At 39.6% G+C, this 16,182-nt stretch overlaps 1 protein-coding gene across 3 annotated transcripts in view; it reads right to left on the reverse strand.

Annotated features, from left to right (window-relative positions):
• Positions 1 to 16,182, reverse strand: part of LOC149264567 (uncharacterized) — a 162,474-nt gene that overhangs the window by 41,697 nt on the left and 104,595 nt on the right. For 2 of the 3 annotated variants that reach the window (XM_089428414.1, XM_089428405.1), the window contains exons 3-4: positions 7,181 to 7,379; positions 6,932 to 7,018 (exon numbers count right to left, since the gene is read on the reverse strand). In XM_089428414.1, the coding sequence (XP_089284540.1) occupies positions 6,932 to 7,018; positions 7,181 to 7,379 (286 nt within the window). The remainder of the gene's footprint in view (positions 1 to 6,931; positions 7,019 to 7,180; positions 7,380 to 16,182) is intronic. The other variant, XM_089428421.1, reaches the window with a different exon arrangement.

A 16,182-nucleotide genomic window follows, 5' to 3' on the forward strand; every position in this document is an offset into this window, starting at 1 on the left:
ATGGTTGAGCCTCATCATATACATTGGATTGGTGCCAAGAATCTTCTGAGATATCTTCAGGGCACAATCACTCATGGACTGAGATACAATGCCGGAGATGTGAGGCTGCATGATTATTCTGATGTTGATTGGGCTGGCAGTGTGGTGGATCGCAAGAGCACTTCTGGTTGTTGTTTTTCTTTGGGTTCCGCTTCGATATCCTAGATGAGCAGGAAGCAGAAATCGATTGCCTTGAATACATAGCTGCTAGTATGGCATCCTGTAAAGTTGTCTGGTTGAGGAAGCTCTTCAGTGAGTTGTTTGGACATGTGTTGGATACCACCGTGATACTTTGCGACAACCAGAGTGGGATTTGATTATCAAAGAATCTCGTGTTTCATGATCGCTCCAAGCATATAGATATCAAGTACCACTTTATTCGGGATATGGTACAACGAGGAGCAATAAGGCTCCATCACATTGGGACTGATGAGCAGGTCGTCGATATTCTGACAAAGCCCCTGGGGAAGGTCAAGTCCTTGGCCTTCCAAGAAGGACTTGGGGTCATGGAGAGACCCTCTTATGAGGGTCCCATATGAGATGGACATTGAGCTCTGGGAGCTCCGGGGGCCTTGGGGTACTTCTTGGAGCAATGAACAACCATAGGCTGAGTGGTTTAGCCTTCCCTTACTGTTTTGTCGTGTATAGGGTGAGTGGTTCAGCCTTCCCCTGTGATACCCCTTGGCGACATGTAAGCAGGATGAGTGGTTCATCCTTCTCCTGCTGAGACATCCTACCCATGTAGTCTGGGACTCATAGGAAGTACCTCCCATGGATAGGGACCATAGTACTACTGATGGATGCATCATGTATTACCGTACTCCCTATGCTAGGATGATCGATATTGATCTGGGATCAATTGGAACTCACTTTGGGTCAGTAAGAGTGGTATGACACACTCTCTTTTGATTGCAACTGACTTCAGGTCAGTAAGAGTGGTATGACACACTCTCCTTTGATTGGGACTGACTTCGGGTCAGTAGAGAATGGTATGATACTTTCTCAATCATTTCTTCTTCTTCATAGTTCAGCAGAGTAGTGCATTGATGGTAGAGATATCACAGATTGACAAATGCACTAGCAAATGGATTTCTCCCTAGTTGAGGGGGAGTGTTAAAATTGGAAACTAGGGCCAAACTACACATGGGTCATATTATTTATGATCGCTGATATTTTTCTTGGATTCCTCTCTCCAAGAGGTGTAGGATTGATCTAAAGATCATCCGATTCTAACATGTACAAATGAAGTTATGAATTTATTTTGATTATGGTAAAATTGTCAACGTCGGCGAACAAACTTATGTAGGCTCAGAAGCCCAACAGTCATGTTTATTCATCCTCAACGTTGCATATAAATAGAAGGTGACTTAACCTCATTTGGACATACTCATCTTCACACTTCTCTCTCTCTCTCCTCATTGATTGGGTACGGATTTCTAGGCCTCTCTCTCTCTCCACACGTCCAAAATTTCAGGAGAGCGAAATTTCAGGAGGCCAAAATTTCAGGAAAAAGAAATTTCAAGAGGCCGAAATTTTAGGAGAGCGAAATTTCAAGAGGCCGAAATTTTAGGAGAGCAAAATTTCAGGAGGCCGAATTTTTGGACAGTTTGACCAAGCATCGACCAGCATGCATTGACTTCCTTTGACTACGTTTTTGTGAGGGATATCTCTGTTTGGGAAGGCCACATTTCTGGGCACAGAAATGAAGGCTAAACGTTGATTGTTGACCAACATTGACTGCAGCTAGGGTTGACCGCAGGTTCGCTGTTTGATCAGACTTTGACTACGCTAAATTTGATTGTTTTGAGGGTTGTTTTTGTTGAAGAATCTAGGGCAAGTATAGTTAAGATGATTCTTCGATACATGATAACAATTTGTGAAGTGTTAATGCAATCTTTATCTTAGCTTGATGTTTACTTCATTATTAGCATGTGTAAGTTAATTTCATCAAACTGCTATCAAAAACAAAAAGAGACAATAACACAAATATTTGGCTTTCTGCCAGGGCCAAAACCTCTCCCTCTTGGAGAGGAAACCCCATGCATAAAAATTCTTCTTATAGAGATTCCATTGACGAATACCAAGACCATGACCCTTGAGATATTCTGCCTCTCCAAGACCAAGACATCAATCCTCTTCTTTGTTGTTGCTGAGATTATCATCATCATTGATATATTGTTGTTGCTCCTTCACTGAAATGATCCTGTTGCTTCTTCACCAACATCATCATTGCCATAATCGCATTGAAGTCATTGTTGTTGTAGCATAGAATAGTATCACCGAGATCATTGTCATTAAATCTCTCCTGCACCTTGTTGCACTAAGATCATTACTGCACTTTGAGATGATAAGGTTACTGACATATCATGATCATACATAATTTGAATACTATGATGACTAATGAGATTGTAAGTCTCCTTCCACAGGTATGTCGAGGATCTTTTCATTAACGTTGAAACCGTATTTCATCATAAGACTGTAACATATATAAGAGAGTGAGACACCGCTTGACATAATCTTTATTGAGCCCAGAAAGTAGATCTATCACTGTTGTCTGATCTACATACGCCATCGCTGCTCCTCTACTATGCGAGATCAATCATTACTGTAATGACTCGGATTGCACTACATAGAAATGTCGAGAATGTCCAGAGCCCAAGCTAGTGCTGCGTCTTTACACTAGATTATTCTGCTCCATTTAGACGAGGTTATGACTACACCTAAACCCCAAACGAGGTGCATTCAAACCCTAACTACAACTCTGCTCCTCCATACGAAATTGCAGAGCAATCTGAATTATTTTTTTTGTCTTTTTTGCTGACCCTTCATGGGTATTTATAGTAGTTATACCCATATATGCAAGCCGACTTAAACTTATGAACTCACGTGATTGTTCTATTGAGTCGACGTTACTTCCATTTAATTTAATATATATATTTTCTAGCCGACTTGAAGATCCCTTGTTGTTTTGCTTGCAAACTTCGAAAGGCTTGCTTTTGAGGCATTGATCTTGGTCTTGGAGGATTGTTACACAACTTTGAAGACTTGTACATATTTACATGAACTCATAAAGATTTTCTACACACATGACATGACTCTTTGACTTTTAAATAAATCCTAAAGACACCAAGAAGAAGTCTTTTACCTAAAGACACTTCTTGCTCATGAAACCCATGTAGCAAGATTACAAAAATAAATTATTTCCTTTTATTACATCAAATACAAAGATCATGTCATTATGAAGACCGAACCTAGTTACACTTCCTTCAACAGTTTTATCTTGCTGTTTGGAGGCCAAAGTTGACTGAAGTTGACCGATTTGTTGAGGGTCAAATCTGCCTTGTTGACCGACATTGACTTTTTTGGTTAGGGCTCTTTTGTTGTTGTTATAAATTATTAGATTTGTAAATTGAACTATCTCTCTTTGTTGAACTATTGAAGACTAAAAGAAGATTTGATCAAGGGTTTCCCCACATTGGAGTTTGTCCGTGGATGGTGGCACATCTTGTGTCCTCTTGTCTTGGCTTGTCTTCTACTATTTATGTTTATGTTCTATCTGCATTTTACTATCATGTTAATATGCTTTCTAATCTGAATATTGATACTGGGCTAATAAAGAAATTGAAAATTGCTCTAAAGCATAGAACATACCATTGTTGCCTAAAATTAACAGAGATTGACAAGTTTATATAGTGGAGGCATAGGTAGGTTGTTGATTTGGGGTAGCATCGAATGTGCTCTAGCCACGAAATTTGGTGGAGAGGTTGGGGTACATGAGATCTCCAATACCCAGAAAGGGTTTGGGTAGATTCTAAACAAATTAGGAGATATTAAAATAATTATTATTTTTAATGTTGTCCCTAAGTCTAAACTTAGGGAAAATAAAATATTAATGTGTATTAATATGAATCTGTGTTAGAGTGGTCCAAAAGACATGGATCAACCCAGATCTAATCTTAGCCGTTGATTAGGGACTTAATCTCGGCCGTTGAAATGTCAACAGGAAAAGTATAAGAGGAGGCTTGAGGGTCACTTGGAGAACACACCAGATGATCAGTGATTCTATTCTCTAGAGCGGGGTTTGCTAAGAGAGATAGAATCAGTGATCGGGAGAGCAGCTGAGGGGCATTGAATACAGAGGAACAGAGAAGGCAGAGATTGTGTCGGGAAAGCAGCGCAGCAGCCAAGGAGAGTGACGCAGAGCCAGCAAGGGCTCACGCAGGGCCACGCAGAGGCAGCCAAGTGCTGCGCAGAGCACTAGAGGGGCCAACGTAGCTGACGCAGAGGCTCCCAGAGCTGACGCAGGGCCTCCTAGGGCTGACACAGGGCTAGCGTGAGATAGAGAGGGGCTGACGCAATCCAGATTGGGTAGACGTTGGGGTTGCAGGAGTAGTTTTGTGTTGAGGAGCTGCCAGAAGGGTTTTCCGGGGTTTCAGCCAAGAGATTTCTCTCAAACTGTGAGGTATAGCTGTTAAGGAAATTCTCTGTTGGGTAGGCCAGTTACGGCACCCAGATTGTACTATGATATTTCTTAATAAGAAAACCCTCAGATAGCTGCACCGGTTTTCCCGCATTGGGTTTTTCCGGGGACATTGGTCCAAAAATAATGGTGTCATGTGGTGTGTTTGTTCTTGTTTCTTTAGTTGCTGATTTGTAATATGTTGAGCATGCACTGGTGTTTATTTTCAGTATTTACTTTGTAAATAACTTGTTAAAGAAAAATTAACAAGTAGGTAGGAATAAAATAGGAAAAGTGCATGAAGGGTTTGTAAATTAAGTAAACTTAGAAACTTCAACATAGGTTAACCGTAAGAAGACAGACCGTCAGGGTAAACCAAATGACAAGGAGACAAAAGACAAACCATAACCGCAAATTGCAAGATAACAATGTGGTACTAACTTGTATCCACCGCTAGTTGTGATTGCAATCTGCAAGCGTAGATCAAGGTCTAAGGGGCTCCTTTGCGCTAAGTGACCGCGGTTGTAAAGCAAAAGTGGAGTGTTAAAATGAATAAGGGGGAGCCTTTATATAAGCTTTTGGGCACATGTGCGGAGGAAGGCTCATTTAATAAAGGTTCATTAAATCGCAACCACGGGAAATTTGCGGTAAGGTAGAAGTCAGTGTGGTGGAGTCTAGTTACCGCAAGTCAAGTAAATAGCCACAAAGTCGCAATTTAGTTTTCGGTACTACGAATTTGTTTGCAGTGAGGCAACATGCAATCGCAAGACGCATCGTTAGGAGAGAAATGGGTTTGTACTGCGATATGCAATGGCAGTTTGTAGGGGTCTGCAATGTGACTTAGTGGTGCGGTCAATCGCAGAATTTTGCAACAAGGTTTCTTAGGCAAAGTTAAAGTGCAAAAAAGACTCATAAGAACCTTAGGGCCAAATAAGTTTAGGAAAACCATCGTAATGCATTTTTTGAGAACTTCAAGATGAGGGGCTCCAAATTTTAGGGTGTCGAAAATTTAGGAGTTGTTGTAGTTGATACAATAGAACTATAACTTGTTGTGAATATTCCACTAGAACAGTCCGACACAACAAATCTAATAAAATTACAAAAATCTATACTATGTAGGTAGATTTTTTTCTTTCATTTCAGATTCTTTAGTTAGTTGATCTTCTGCTTAATTGAATGAAATAGCTAAAATACCAAAAATATAGAATAGACAAAAATACACACACCATCCACAATAGACACAAATTTTGACTTCGAAAACCCTTACAAAAGGAGAACTAGCTAGAAGGTGAGGTTGCTTTGCTCTAATTTTCTATAGTATGAAAATGTGCAAGTACAAAGGAGGAGGTACTCTTTATGGATTTACCTGAGACATGGCCTATAAGGCTACTACAAAACTTTAAACCCCCTCTATTATGCTCTCTAATTTCCCACTACCAATTGCTCTCCTCAATTATGTAACAAAATACAATAGCATATAATGGAACCCCTACTCCTCCTATCATCTTAGTATTTAACATAGCTTGATAGACAACTAGCAGTAAGATTTGACTCCCTCAACCCTCAACTAGAGTTATGATTTTAGAGCTTCTAGAGACTTCTTGAAAGTTTACATGTGGCTAGACCCATATGCATGAGTAACAGAGGTTGACGTGGCATCCTCTCATACCATGGTGGTCAAAATGGTAAGTCTACTTCTGCAAGGCGTAACTTTTGCATACGAACTCTATTTGACGTTCTTCTCGCACCATTGGAAAGGTCTTTGAGTGTAGATCAGCGTACTGAGGTCAGACATTAAAGCGGAAAAGTTTTGAACCCAAAAAATATTGTTTGATGCCTCAAAAAGGATCTGGAAGGGTTTAAACCCCAATTTTCCAAACTGGGATCCATTGTTAAAATGACCCTACAAACTAACTCCAATTTTTACCACTCTAAAAACATCAAGATAGATGGAAAATAAGATAATGATCCAATCCTAACCAACATATGTTGTGTTTTTTCTAATTAACCTCGGGCCTTAAGAGACATTGAGCAATTCAAATTGTGCTTTGAAATCCCATCCATTGCAACATGGTCATCTATGGACATTAATATAATTTCTTTCTTCTCCACGATATATTAGAATTTAGAAATGCATGACAAAAAGACAAAAATAAAAATTATCAACCTTGGCATTCACTAGACTAAAAATTGTCCATGGATCTGTACATATTTCATTGTTTAAGTTGAGTAAAGGAAGTTCATAAAGACCTACAAAAGAAAGTGGCCCACCCACACATGCCATTGATGTCAAAATACTTTCCTCTCAAATCAATATTTACAGATTAAAACCTCTTTTACTCTTAAACAACCTACATTTCAAAATCTCAATACAAAATCTATGCAAATAGAAAACACATGGCTTGATATAGATTATGTAATGTAGAGGCAAACCTTCTTTAGTTTCAGTTTTCCACCATCTTCACTATTCACTACACATGTCAGTCCCAAAATAACATCAGGACGCAAATTATCTTCCACCTGCACAAATAAACCTTATCAATTTGAAAACCTTATGACAAGAAATGAGGAATTTGGACAACACAAGGATCTAAACAGAGCATTGCAATTGAAAGAATTTGTTGAGAAGAACGTTCTGTTAAACAATTATAGGAATAGATTATAGTTAAACGTAAAATGAACCTGGATAAAATAATTTTCTTTCTCCTTGAATTCTGATGTTTGCAGCCCTGCAAGAATCTTCTCTTTCAGGGATTCAAGAATATTTTTTTGAAGATTTGTGTCAAAAGTTTTCCTTACTGGATTTTGAAGTCTAGTTTCACCCTTCAAAGTCCTTGCCAACATGTCCACAGTAATTCTTTCATGCCATGCTAACCCACCACTGCATCAATGATCAGAGAAACATCACCTTTTTAATTTGCACCATACTTGCATTCTTTGGTTTAGGCTCATAATGATTTGTTGCCAAAAATTGCTGTCATCCATATATTAGACCAACTCGTGCCAAGTCAAAATCAAACCATTAAAACCCATAAAACAGATCAACATTTACAAATAGAGAAGTATCACAATAGGTGATAATCCTTTGGAGGGCCATAATTATAACTGCATCATAATGAACAGTGAAAACTCAGCTTCTTAATTTGCACATGCTTGCACTCTTTGATTTAGGCTCTATAATTTGTCATCAAAATATTGCATTTTGTGCATATGTTATCCATGTCAATACAATTCAAAATCAAACCGTTATAAACTATAAAACTAGTCAACATTTACAATTGGAAAATCATTATAATAGGCAATAACAATGTCACATTTATCATCTTGGTGAATGTTAATTTTAGGTATGTTCTATGCTTAGAGCAATTCATTTCAATTTTATAGTTAGCTCAATATCTTTTCCAGATTAGCAATCACATCAGCATTAAAGTAAATTGCAGATAGAACATAAACATAGATCGCAGAAGACAAGCCAAGACAAGAGGACACAAGATGTGGCACTAGCCAGGGACAAACCCTAATGTGGGGAAACCCTTGATCAATTCTTCTTATATGTTATTCAATAATTCAGCAGAGAGAGAGAGAGAGAGATAGTACATTTACAACAAAAGTCAACACTTTGACTTATAATAGCATAGATCATCTCTAAGAAGATGATACATGAGGTAGCTGAACTCAGTTGAAGACATGCTGCTTCAACTGATTCTCCAAGGTGACTCCATCACCTATCATTGTGCTGCACCTCGTCATCATGTTGCACCTCACTGTGTTGCATCGTGCTGCACCCATCATCACTATGTTGGACCTCATTACCATGTTGCACACATCATACTGCTGCACCTTCCGGTACTGCAACATCTTGTTGTACCTTATCATCTTGCTGCACTTACCAGTGCTGCCTCATCCTGTACCTTACTGTGCCCATCATGCTGCATCTCATTGTAGCATTTAATATCACTGTACTATACTAGCAAGTGTTGCACACAACATGCTACACTTCACATTGTCATGATGCCCATCATTGTGCTGTAGCATTTCACATCATGCTGCCCCTTATCACAATGTTGTCACTGCTCATACTGCTGCACCATGATTGCTTGTTGTCCCATGCAAGCACCATGTCCTTGCTGTCCCATCTACCATGCTCCACCATGATTGCATTTGCTGCACCTTGCTGTTGCTGCTGTCCCGTTGTGCCATCATTGCACCATGCCATTGCTGCTGTCCCATTGTAACATTGTTGTAACATGTCATAGCTTGTTGTCCCATTTACCATGCTGCTGTCCCTTGCAGCACCATGCTTGCCACTGCTGTCCCAATGTGCTTTTGCTGCTCCTATGTGGCATTGCTGTCCTATGTGGCATTGCTGCACTATGTTTGCCACTTGCTGTCCCAAGTGGCATTGTTGTGCCTTGTGACATTGCTGCACCATGCTGCACACTACTAGCACTGTTGTCCCACTGTTAGTCAGCAATACTAGCCCTCTAGTGCTGCGGTCAACCTAGGAGAGGCTCCTCCATGTCACGTTGTCCTCTTGAGGGTCTGTCCACCTCAACGCAGCCCTACAATACTTCCAACAACTTGCTATGGCCTGCGGCCTAGCTTGCTGTAGCTTTCGGCCTCCTCAACATGCCCAAACAGTCACTCAAATTCCAGCGTTATGCTCCTCCTTTACTCGGCCTAGCAGCCTGCCCTCTCGGCCCTCCTTCCAACAATCCAGTCACCTGAATAGACCTGCAGCTAGGGCAGATTAGACCTGCGTATAAGGGCAGTGAGTAGGGCCTCCTCCACCGTGTTATATCTCCATCCTTGGACTGTGGCTAGGCTCCTTTAGGCAGCGTATAGAAGCAGTGATAGGCCTCCCTCTTGACTGCGTCTAGGGCTTGTAGAGACCAGCGTATAGGGCAGCGTGTAGGTCTCATGCTAGGGATCCTTACCTTCTACGTTTAGGGCTTCCTCTCCTAGATTTCTCTTCCACTAAACCCCAGAACAAGTAGAGAGAAATCAAGAGTGAAGTGTGTGCAAATGACTCTCAAGTCACCTCCTTTTATGCTAAAACGTTGAGCATATGTGGGGATTATTTGGTTGTTGGCCGACCTTGACGAATTGTCCCATTACACAAATAAATTCATATCTCCATGAATACTTATAGGAATCAGATGATCTTTAGATCAATCCTACACCTCTCGATGAGAGGGATCCAAGAAAAATATCAGCTGCCATAAATAAGATGACCCGCATGGAGTCTGGCCCTAGTTGCCAATTTTAACACTAAATTTATCACTGATGGTCCAGAATATAACTTATTGGAAATGTTTAGAAAAATATTGGAAAATATCATGAAACTTGTTGTCATTAGAAGGGATTGCTAGTCAAGGGAATCATTTGCAAAAGGACACAAGGAAAGAAGAAGACCTATTGACCTAGAAGGAAGGTTACTACATCAAGGATTTAATCATCTCAAGAAGAATCAAGCTCTCATTGAAGGAATGAAGGATAAGCTCTTGTTGAAGATTCTCAAGTACATCATCTTAAAGAAGAGGAAGCATCAAAGAACCTTGAGATCATCATCCACTCTTAAAAGTTGATCCTAGAATTCATCATTCTAGGGCATCTTTGAAGTCTCCTTAAAGGTCTTGAAACCATCAAGATAGTTGGAGACATCATCAAGAAGGAGGACTCTCTGTTGACAAGTGTGTGTTACATTGTCTTCTATGTCTCAATTTTGCAGATCATATAGCTACATTTTGCAAGGAAAGCAACAAGATCGTTGGATCAGCGAACTTCCTTGCATGGAAAAAGAGGATGGACTTGGCACTCACAGAGAACGAAGTCATGGAATATGTCCTTGGAGAAGTAGTTGTACCAGACAAAGAGAAGACTCAAGAGTTAGCACAAAGGATCATTGTTGAATCCATTAAAGATCATCATCTCATCTTGTTCCTTTTGTTGTTGATTTAAAGACATCCAAGGCTATGTATGACAAATTGGTAAAGTTGTACTCTATAAGTACATCAAGCCAAAAGATATCCTTGAAGAATCAACTATATAGAATAAGGGAGTCAAAGGATGAAGACATGACCACTTATCTTATGAAGATCTCACAAATAAGAGATCAGTTACAAGGGCTTGGGGAAACTGTTTCCAATTCTGAAATGACTATTTGTGTTTTAAATGTTTTGCCACTTGATTGGAGCAGTTTTGCAACTAGTATCTGTTGAAGAAAGTGTAACTAGGTTCGGTCTTCATAAAAATGAAATGTACTTCTGATTCTTGTATTTTGTAAAAGAAAGAAAAATTATTATTATTATTATTATTATTGAGCTTGGGTTTCTTGCCAAAGAAATTTGTTTTATAGGTCAAGCACTAATTAAAAGTGCTTCTAGGGTTGTCCTAGGTCAAGAATTCAAATAGGGACACTGTCATAATATGAAGGCCCCATCGGACATCTTGTAAATTGTAAAAGAATTATTTTTGTATTTTACTGAGCCTTCCAAGACCAAGTCGGCTTGCTAGCCTGCGAAGTCGGCCTAGAAGCTAGAATTTGTACCCCTGCAAGAACTATATATAGGAGACAGTGCGACCTCATTTGAGAACATTCATTCCTCTCTCTCATGCAAAGGAAGAAGCAGAAAAGCGCAACAAAGGAGGCAAAAGAAGAAGAAGTGTTTTGGGTCCCTCTCTCTCTCTCTCTCTCTCCACATGTGCAAAGAAGAGGGCTGAAATTTTGCAGCTTTTCGCTAGGGTTTCTGTTGTTTGGCTAGGGTTTCCTTGTGAGGGTTTGATCTGATGAAAAAGGGCTGAAAGAAGGGCCAACAAAGTCCCCTTCTAGATCCAGAAGTCAAATTAGGTCAAGCGAGGTAGCTGGAGGCAAAGAAGAAGCAGTTCTAGTCCACACGTGCGAAGTAGCAACTGCTGCCGGGGGGCCAAAGTTGCAGATCTGCAGTTAGGGCCGAAAATTTGTGGCTGGAGGTCGAAGAAGTGTTGCCGGAAGAGATTTTGTTGGGTTTGGAAAGCAATAAAGCAAGCACATTATTGAGAAGTTGATCTTGGTCTTGGAAGGGCTTCAGTGTTGGTCAAAGGTCTTGGTATTCATCAATAAAGAATCTATAAGAGATTGAAGGGTTTTCCTCTCAAGAGGAGATGTTTTGCCCCGGCTTGGAGCCTACATCTTGTGTACTTGTATCTTGTTGATCTTCTTGTTTTGTAGTTGTTTGATGATTGAAGAACACACAATAATAATATGAAGAAGAAGATAATCATAATAAGTAAAAATCATCACAAGCAGTTATCATAGTTAGAAGAATCATTAATGTTATCTTGCCCTAGATTCTTCAGCAGTATCTACTCAAAGAAGAATACTACACCTTTTAATGAGTTATGGACTCAATGTATCTTGGAAGAATCTAGAATAAAGGCAAAGGATGACACCGAATCAAATGAAAGATCTCAAGCCTTTATTCCAAAGTCCAATCAGAAGAAGAATGTTTAGTTTGGTAAGTCCAAAGGAAAGCAAGATATGTCCAAGATTCAATGCTTTGGATGCAATGAGTATGGACTGTTACTCCTCAAACTAGCAGGGTTCCTAGGAGGTGATCCTATCGAGCAACTACTAGGCCAAGTGGCAACAATGGAGCGATAGCCCACTGTCACCTCAACCAAAGGTCCCTGCGCCTTACGGACTTTCACTGATGGGAGGAGTCTCGATATTAGAGGAATCACGAGGATAGATAGATCAATGATAGGATTCATTCCTAAAGCCTATTCATAAGAGAGGCTTAGGTAATGGGCTTGCTTGCTATGAAAGCAAGATAGATGGCTCTCTTAGAAGGGCTATGAGGACACTTAGACCTAGGTTTGGTGATTAATACTTGACACGGTGTATCCTAGGCATAAGAATCCTAAAGAAATGGTTTATGTGTAATCCTTGTAGAATTTGAGTCATAAAGTGGTGGGACCACAAAGAAACCTAGTGGACCCCAACTAGGTCAGGGGTGTGGAGTTGATTAATGCTAGAGGGGCTTGACTAGGTTAGGGAGGAGAACAGGATCAAAGGAATGTTTTTCTCTTGAACTTCAAGTGCAATGATCCAAGTGAGAACACTAGCCCAAGGAAAACTAGGGAGAAGAACAATCTTTGAGCTGGGGCTTGCGATATCTCGGAATTCCACTATTGGATTGAGCTCAAAATTAGAGGGCCCCTTGAGAAGATCCCAACGCAGTTCTAGACAGATTATCAAGGACTTTTGATGGCTACAAGAAATTTCACTTGATACCTTAGGAGATCTTCTAGGGTTAGACCTAGAATTGGAAGAGATGAAGAAAAGAGAGGTTGTTTTGACCACCAAGGGGGATGTGAGGATCAGTGCCTTACTTCTTAGGCTTAATTGAGTCAAGATACACCTAGACTGATAATTTTCTTAAGCTATCGAGCCCTAAATGATCTTTGCTAGCCTTTCAAGGTGCAACAACTAGGTAATTAGGATTTTACACTTCAAATTGCAAAGGAGATGAAGTTTCGAGGCTTGTTAACCTACTAGGTGCCTCTAGGAACATTCACCGTCTCCCAAAAAGAGAAACGCATACAATATATCATTTATTCAAGGCTTAAAGAAGAATTTCGCATTATTTTGGCCCATACTAGAACAATGATAACAATACCATGCATTAGACAAGTAAGAATGGCATTACACTTCACTTACAAGAGAGAGAAAGAGTAGATCCATTCACCAAGTTTGCATAGCAAGAAGCTCCAAAGACAATATCGAAAATCCAAACATCATAGTGCATCAAGAAACTCCAAAAATTTTGTCCAAGAAAGTAAGTGCGAAAATCTCAAGAGATACTAATCCAATCCAAGTGATGATGAGAGGAATGAATGAGCCTCCCATCTATTTATACAATCCATAAGGGAGTTCGAATAGCCTAAATGGCCTAATCAAGCCCCAAATAATAAAATAATGTACAATAGCAACATGACTGTTGAAAAATGTGTAACTAGGTTCGATCTTCATAAGTATGAAATGTATTGTTGTAAATATAAAATGAGAAAAGAAATTATTATTAATATTATTGGAGCATGGGGTTTCATGCTCAAGTCCTTTTATTTTAGCATTCAATGCTTCTAGGGTTTGTCCTAGGTATAAGAGTCATTGTCATATATTGAAGACCTTATGGGCACATTGTAAATTGTAAAGAAAAATTTATTTTGTCTTTAAAGTGTCAAAATACCTCCAAGATCAAGTCGGCCTAATGAGTTGTCAAGTCGGCCTACATGAAGAGCCACGTCCAACCTTGAAGAAGCCTATATATAAGAACTCGTCCTCCATTTGGATCACTCACTCACTCATCTCTATTGAGAAGAAGAAGGAAGTGCGAAGAAGAGGAAGTCGAAGAAGTCGAATTGTTTCTGAGCCTATTCTATTCTTCTGGGAAGATCGAAGTTAGGGTTTTTGCGTTGGGATCTCTGGTGGTTCGATTTTGGAAGCAGAAGAGAAGGGAAGGCAAGCGAAGGTCTCTTAGGGCATCTTACTAGCCCTAGGACTCAAGTCAAGGCAAGCAAAGTCAAGAGGAAGGCTATTAGAGGGAGATCGAAGTCTCCTAGAGAAACAACGACAGTTGTTAGGGAGCAGAATTTCGAATCTGTTGGAAGGTCAAAGAGATTGCAGCAAGAGGCCATGGTAGACTTGATCTTGGAGAGTATTTGTCTGAGTCTAGGTCATGGTATTCGTCAATTGAAAGATCTGAAAGATAAAGAGATTTACGGTTTTTCCCCTCAAGAGGAGGGGTTTTGGCCCTGGCTTGCAGCCTATATACTATGTCACTGTTCTCACTATTTTGGTAGTTGTTTCATGTATTGCACATTGGAATAATAAAGAACAAAGTTAATAAGTAAAAGGTAACACAAGCAATTATCTAGTTAAGAGAATTAACATATTCATTGCCCTATTGTATTCTCAACATGGTATTAGAGCTTTGGTTCTCTAAGGGCATCATGAAGATCTCCTCTACAATGAAGAAGTTCATCAAGAAAATTGCAAGCCATCTCAAGAAAGGTATCAAGGAAGCATGGAGGTTCTTATTCTCTTCAAAGAAAGCATCAATCAATGAAAGAGATGAAGGTCTCTTCTCGACTCTCTCTAGTACATTCCAAGACGAAGACATTGTTGAAAAATGTGTAACTAGGTTCGGTCTTCATTAGTATGAAATGTATTCTTGTAAATGTAAAATGAAAAAGAAATTATTATTATTATTGAAGCATGGGTTTCATGCTCAACTTCAAGCACCCATTGAGTGCTTCTCAGGTTTGTCTTAGATATAAGAGTCATTGTCATATACGGAAGACCCTATGGGCACATTGTAAATTGTAAAAGAAAAATTGTTTTGTCTTGAAAGTGTCAAAATACCTCCAAGAACAAGTCGGCCTAATGAGCTGTCAAGTCGGCCTACATGAAGAGTCACGTCCACCCTGAAGAAGCCTACATATAAGAGGAACTCGTCCTCCATTTGGATCATTCATTCGCTCATATCTCATGCAAAGAAAGCAGAAGAAAGACGCCGAAGAAGGAAGTGCGAAAGAGACCTAGACTCGAGACAACAAAAGCTATCTGGTGAAGGGCATTGAATCAACTTCCATAAAACTCAAGGATGGAAGCAACATCCACCTCAACAACATTCTATTTGTTCCAAGTTTCCACAAAAATTTACTTTCTATTTCAAGTTTAGAAGATAAAGGAGATAAAGGAGATAGAGTAGCCTTCGTTGATGGAAAAGAAGTTGTTTGGCAAAAGACTCAAGCATAGATCAAGCTAAAGTTATTGGCATCCGAGAACAAAGGCTTTACATATTAATATATCCCGTAAACCAAGCCCTTGTTCACACTGAGATTAGTCCATGTGAACTTTGGCATCGAAGGTTTGGTCATCCACATTTCAAAATACTTCCAACCTTAAATTCCATAGTAGATGGAATACCGAATTTGAAGGAGCATCATGAAGGTGTCTACAAGGGATGTACATTGGGCAAGAATACCAAGAGACCATTTGGAAGCAGTGATTCGCGGTCGAAAGAAACCTTAGATCTCATTCACTCTGATGTGTGTGGCCTTATGACTCCAAAATCTCTTGGAGGCCATCTATACTATGTCACATTCATGGATGATCATTCAAGAAAAACCTGGGGTTAGTTAATATAAACCAAGGATGAAGTATTTACAAAATTTCAAGAATTCAAGGTTGAAGTAGAGAACCTTACAGAAAGAAGAATCAAGATACTGAGATCTGATAATGGAGGAGAATATACATCCAAAGAGATTATAGCATTCTGTAAGGACTTAGGGATTAAGGAAGAGTTGATAGTCCCATACAATCTGGAACAAAATGGAGTCGTAGAAAGAAAGAACAGATCCATTGAAGAAAGTGTAAAAGCAATGTTACACAATCAAGATCTACCTAAGTTTTTGTGGAGAGAGGCAACAAAGACAGCGGTCTATATTCAAAATCGATGTCCTCACAGATCTCTAGATAACAAGACTCTGGAAGAAGTGTTCACTGGGAAGAAGCCATCTGTAAATCATCTCTGAATCTTTGGGTGTCCTGTGTATATTTATATACCAAAGGACAAAAGAAAGAAGCTAGATCCTTCGAGTATGAAGGGAATATTTTTTGGGTATAGTAACTCATCAAA

Source organism: Pinus tabuliformis, chromosome 6, assembly GCF_031772625.1.
Source record: "Pinus tabuliformis cultivar Carrire ecotype Pingquan chromosome 6, CPIR1, whole genome shotgun sequence".
Lineage (NCBI taxonomy): Eukaryota > Viridiplantae > Streptophyta > Pinopsida > Pinales > Pinaceae > Pinus > Pinus tabuliformis.